This window comes from Callorhinus ursinus, unplaced genomic scaffold, assembly GCF_003265705.2.
Source record: "Callorhinus ursinus isolate GAN/ISIS: 27379988/994484 unplaced genomic scaffold, GSC_fseal_2.0 scaffold938, whole genome shotgun sequence".
Lineage (NCBI taxonomy): Eukaryota > Metazoa > Chordata > Mammalia > Carnivora > Otariidae > Callorhinus > Callorhinus ursinus.
Genome location: NW_027397993.1, coordinates 1 through 6,320, shown reverse-complemented (window position 1 = coordinate 6,320; position 6,320 = coordinate 1). Strand labels below are relative to the sequence as shown.

At 36.1% G+C, this 6,320-nt stretch overlaps 1 protein-coding gene across 1 annotated transcript; it reads right to left on the bottom strand.

Annotated features, from left to right (window-relative positions):
* Positions 1–438: 438 nt before the first annotated feature.
* Positions 439–4,290, bottom strand: LOC112818883 (cullin-5-like; the record flags this gene model as incomplete). The annotated part of the gene is made up of 4 exons (XM_025865968.2): positions 439–585; positions 669–814; positions 2,216–2,357; positions 4,114–4,290. Coding segments are annotated over 4 exons (597 nt in total), but the record flags the coding sequence as incomplete, so codon positions are not given.
* Positions 4,291–6,320: the final 2,030 nt, after the last annotated feature.

Below are 6,320 nucleotides of genomic sequence, written 5' to 3'. Positions count from 1 at the left end.
CATGACAAGTTTGAAAACATCCTCGCATATAAGAATAAATATCCCCTATAAGTAATGATTCGATCGGTACTCACTGATTCAGTGTTCACAGCCACTTTACAGAACATAATCACTGTGAATAACAAGAATCAACTGTATCTCTAGGGAGCACGTTTTACTTGCAACATGAAAATCACTAAAATGGTTAACTACAGATGCACATAAAACATGACACAAGGAGACTGTTTAAAAATTAAGTACATTAAATGTAGTAAAGTCTAGAGCAGGGATGGCAAACAGATCTCATCTTGCACATCAGCTCAAAAGAACAATGAATGAGTTCTGCATAAGGTGACTTCGGCAGCTGTGCTCCAGAATACCAGGGAAAGAGTACTAACTGCAATCAGTAATGCCGGTCAGAGGTGTGAGAAGGATGGGTAAGAACACTCGCATCAAATATTTGCCATCCCTGGGCTACTGTACTGGAAATAATCTCCAAGAATACACAATCATACAGTTACTTACTGCTTCAACAGAGTTACATTCCCGTCTGGTTTCTAAATAACGTAGTGCTCGTTTTTCTTCTTCTTTTAATTTAGCATCTGCCTGCCCAGAAGCAAAATAGCAATCATTTTTAAGAATATCAAGGGAAGAGCTCAAATTATCACATATACTAAGTTCTGACTTACATATTTCATATAATTCTGTACACCATTTTGTTGTAAATACGAGGGTGCCTGTGTTCTATAAAATCTCTCTGTTGAATCCAAGTATGCCTTCTCAAAATTGTCCCTATAAATTTGAAGCTTATCTTCAGGATTAGAACAAAGGTTAACTGAAAAACAGAAAATAAATTTTACTCTAATTATGTTTCAAATCAATATTTTGAGTACAATAAATAACAAATAGTGAGGAGTCATTATGTGCAAGGGACTGTGACAATGCTCAAGAGAACATAAATCATATTCCTTCTCTGTAAGAGACTTAAAAAGGTAACAGCACAAGGCACTGAAATGACAAATAGTACAGACAGAATGGGCTATCATATTTCTGAATAGGAAACAGAATGACCTCCAACTAGATGGTCAAGAAACCATTCATATTTGAGACAGGATTTGAGATGAGTCTTAAGGAAAAACTAGAATTTACACAGAAGCTAGTAAAGTAAGTAAATATCGGGAAGTACCAAATCACAAGGCCAAGTCAAGGTAAAATGACCACATTGTCTGAGTGGACTGTAAGGTTAGTAGAAAACAAGGTAGAAAGGGAAGTTAGGAATGGTTGTAGAGAGCCTCAGCACTCAGACTAAGTGACCTGATTTCAGCGTGGTGTACCACTAAATGCTAAGAAAAATACTAACTAAATAGTACTTAAAAATTAATCTTGTGAACAGTTCATGGGTTAAATTATAGCAATAAGATCACTATAAGAAGACTGTTTCAAAAGTCCAGAAGCAGAGTTTACACAGTATAAACTGGTGTCAGCTGAAATAAGGAGGAATAAATTTCAATGACATGGCTACTAACGAAAGCCTAAAGACTTTGATACCTAAGGAAATATGGGGCAACAGAAAGAGCCAAAGATAGCTAAAGGTTCATTAATACAAAAAAATTCTTACCAAGGCATACTTTGTGCCCACATTCTATGTTCAGTAAAGATACAGTGTCAACAACACAGTTAACTGAAGTATGATGACAGGGAGGCACCGGTACTAGGAAGCAACCTGAGAGGGCCCTGAACTAGTCTGGGAATTAGGAAAGGCTTCTGCCAGCAAACAGGAGGAGGCTGAGCCACAAGTAAAGCGGAAAGAGGAGTGTTCTCAGAGAAAACAGCGCATCTGATTAAAAGAACAAATGAGAGTATGATGGTCAGAAACTGAAAAGTTCAGAGAGGAATGTGTACATGGAATAAACGTACTTCCTGAAAATATAAGTACAAAACCAGTTACCACCTTTTCTGAGTTATTGATTCAAACCTACGGTTTCTCTAATTTAGGTCACTAAAAAGATTCACCAGCCAAGAAATGAGTGAGATGGAGAAAACCAGTATTAACCACAGGAATGTGGATTTTTTCTATATTTCCTTGAAGAGATTTAATACCTTCTGTGGGCTCTTAAAAGCATCTGGCATCAAAAGTAGGTGTGACTATTTGATAACACAGATAACTGATCGTACTATTCTGTAATGGTCTCAGAATTTCCATAAAAAATCATGATCATAAAAGTTCAGAACATACCATAGGATTCTCTAACTCCAATGACCAGCTGAGAATCAAAAGCTTCTCCTAATCTTTCAGCATGTACCAGCTTCATTGCACTATCTTGGAGTCTGTTTTTTATATTTGAAAAGATGGACTCATTCCATGTATCAAGCATGAGCTAGGAAAAGAAGAAATATGCAATCATCTCAATTATTAATATACCAGGTACCATACAGAAACAAAAAATTTAACTATAAATACTAAAAAAGGAAATCAAATTCTTAGGCCTATATTCACTTGAATACTTCAGGGAACTAGTGTATTTAAGTGTGGTTAAATGTTAACTTATTTACTGGATTTCCCATCTGAAAATAGTACAAATAATAATACAAATTTCAAGTGGTTGTTGTAAAAATTAAATACAGCAATACATGGAAAAGCTTACCTCTCCTATAGTTACAAGGTTAAATTTCAGTAGTATTGGTGTTTGGAATGCTCATATACATATTTGTATAATAAACACATGATAAATACAAAAAGCACCAAATGAAAACCTGTGTGATACTGGACCTACAAATCCACCTGACAGATGTTCCATTTAAATGATGGCAATGTTATACACATATCTGTATGTATTATCATTCCAAGAAACTGTGTCAGATACAGAAAATACATTAATGACAACAGCATCAGCATCAATGATAACATTAGCAGGTATACAACATTCACTGTATACCCAGCACCGCTCTAAGTACTTTTCACACGTAACTCATCTAATCCTCAATACCAATAAAATAGGTACTGTTATCTCCCTTTTTAGAAATGTAGAATCTGGGACACTGAGAGGAAAGCTAGTTTCCCCACCCTTATACAGCTCATAAACGGCAACACTGGGATGTGAATCCAACAGGTATGGTCCCAGAATCTACGCTCTTAATCATTAAGGGATGCTGATTCCTATAATCAGTAGGGAATGGTATAAATTAAGAATAACAAAAAAACAAGAGAGGATAAGATTATGGAATTGCAAATTAAAAAGCATCTAGAAGTACTTTTCTTTTTCTTTTTTGGGGGAAGGGGGATAATTTCTCACACTGCAGTTATTTCTACCACCGGAGAACCCCTGGGTGTCTAAATTCACAGCATCCCTGTCCATATCAGCACAAAGTTTAGAGTTGGGAAGGAACAGGAATGCCTACGCCACTATTTGAACGCCTGACTTTGTTGCTATAACCTTCATGCAAGTAGCAAGTTGCTTAAAGTCCAAGAGGCATTTTTCACTTTTTTACTTTTCAAATCTACGTTTCCACTTGATTCTCAGAAGCAGGAATACATATGCGAAATGAGGACAGAGAGTTTAGGTCATTACTGATTGAAGAGTTGAAAAGAAAACCTGGGATTCCACTTTCAGAGCTGAGTTCTTTCCATTAAATCACGAGGGGTTACTGGACACAGAGCTTCTAACTAGAAACCATGCAAAAATATGAAAATAAACACAGTACATAATGAGTTCATGGTAACTGGAAACAAGTAAAAAGATCATGAAGATAACAATTTAGCCACAATTAAACACAAAGATACAAGAAGGTAACCTAACAAGAGATTTTTGAAAGAGGAAAAAAGTAATTTATAGGAAGGTAAAAGTAAAAAAGAAGAAGAAGGAAATACTGAAGATAAAACCAGGAAAAGGAGAAAGCAAGGCGCTACCATCTGAGGACACAGACACACAACTTAACACCATGCAACATAACGAAAGAGGAGTGCAGCTAAACGTGGGAGGAGGAAAGTTGGGAGGATTCGGTAAAACCCAGCAAGAGTCAAAAAGGAATTTATACCTCGAGTAGAAAAACCACTTAAAGTCTGAATTACTTTCTAAAGTTGTAAAATTACCTTCTTTCTGAAGATTAGGGTAAAAAATGCAAAATGTAACTTACTTTTCGAACAATACTGTCTTCTACAGTTGATTTTTTATTGCTGCCCTGTTTACCCATTAAAGTAATCTCCAGCTGACAAAAAGGCTTCGGTAAAATATCACACTGTGTAAAGAATTTTCGCCATTCAACAATATATGCTTTTAGCAAAGCTGTATCATCTTGATGGCTCAGTACTCGCTGAAAAAAAAGAAGCATATGAATTTGAAATAAACACAGATAGGTGCTTGAAAGAAGAACAGAATATATTCATGCTATAAATATAAAATATGTAAAATTATATATATACATATATAAACATATATATAAAACTTATAAAAATATTTTATTGTACAATCTATATGATATCCAAGAGAAATCAAAACATGTTCACAAAGACTTACTGTGGCAATCATGTTGGTACATACATAAAATCATAATGTGCACATGAAACTAATAAAATGTTTTACGTCAGCTATATCTCAATAAAAAACCCTAATATCCTAAATCCTTAAGCTATCACCTTTTTATCCTCCCCTAACTACCATTCCCACCCATCCCTTCCCCAACCCTAAGCAACCACTAATTTACTTTCAGTGCCTATATATTCGCTTGTTCCAGACTTTCATATGAAAAGAAACATGTAGCACCAAAAACTAATGATGTAATATATGGTGATTAACATAACAATAAAAAATTAAAAAAAAGAAAGGAAACATGTAATATGTAGACATTTATTTTATTTTTTTAAAGATTTTATTTATTTTTGAGAGAGGGCACGCAAATGAGAGAGGGAACACATGTGCATGAGCAGGGGGGGAGGCAGAGGGAGAGAGAGAATTCCCAGCCGACCACACACTTAGTGCAGAGCCCTATACATGGCTCGATCTACCACCCCAAGATCACAACCCTAGCTGAAACCAAGAGCTGGACTCAGTCCACCTGACTGAGCCACCCAGCGCCCCCAACATGGGGCCTGAACTCATGACCCTGAGATCAAGACCTGAGCTGAGATCAAGAATCAGAAGCTTAACCGACTGAGCCACCCAGGCACCCCATAATACGTAGACATTTATAATTGACTTCTTTCATTTAACAGTTTCAGGGGACCCCCGAAGTCCTCGGATGTATCAATACTTTATTCCTTTTATCGCTGAACACTATATCATTTTACAGATACACCACATTTAGTTTATTTATTTTGTCCACTGATGGACATCCAGGTTGTTTCTACCCATTGGCTATCATGAAAAATGCTGCTATAAATATCTATGTCCCAAAAAAATGTTCATGAAAAACCTGTGCACAGTCACCAAGAAAAAAAGAGGACTCGAACAGTATCAGAAATGAAACAGGAGACATTACCACTGATAACACAGAGATACAAAGGACTGGGGCTCCCGGCTAGCTCGGGTGGTAGAGCACGCAACTCTTTTTTTAAGATTTTATTTATTTATTTGAGAGCGAAAACAAGAGTTGGGAGCAGGGAGCACAAAGCAGGGCTCAATCCCAGGACCTTGGGATCATGACCAAGCCCAAGACGGACGTTTAACCTATCTGTGCCACCCAGGTGTCCATATTTTATTCTTTTTGATGCAATTGTAAATGGGATTGGTTTTTAACTTTCTCTTACTGATAGCTTGTTTTAAGTGTATAGAAACGGAATAGATTTATTTTTGTATATTGATTTTTTAACGTGCGTCTTTACTAAACTCATCTGACAGTTTTTTGTTAGAATCTTCATGGTTTTCTCTATATTATGTTATCTGCAAATAGTGACGGTTTTACTTTTTATTTTTTTAACTTCTTCCTTGACTTGGATGCCTTTTATTTCTTTTCTTGTCTGACTGCTATCAGTACTATGCTGCATCAAAGTGGTAAGAGTTAGCATTCTTGTCCCATTCCCGATCTTAGAGGAAAAGCTTTTAGCTTTTCTCCACTGAATGTGATTTTAGCTGTGGGTTTGTCATATACTGCCTTTATTATGTTGAGGTACATTCCCTTTATACCAACTTTTTAGGAGTTTTAATCATAAATAGATGTTGCATTTTGTCAAATGCTTTTCTGCATCTATTTGAGATGATCATATGATTTTATACTTCATTTTGTTAATGTGGTGTTTCACAAAGGTTTGCTTGTGGATGTTGAACTAACCAATCTTGTATCCCTGGAACAGATCCCAGGAATACCTAGGAATAAACTTAACCAAGGAGGTGAAAGACCTGTACACT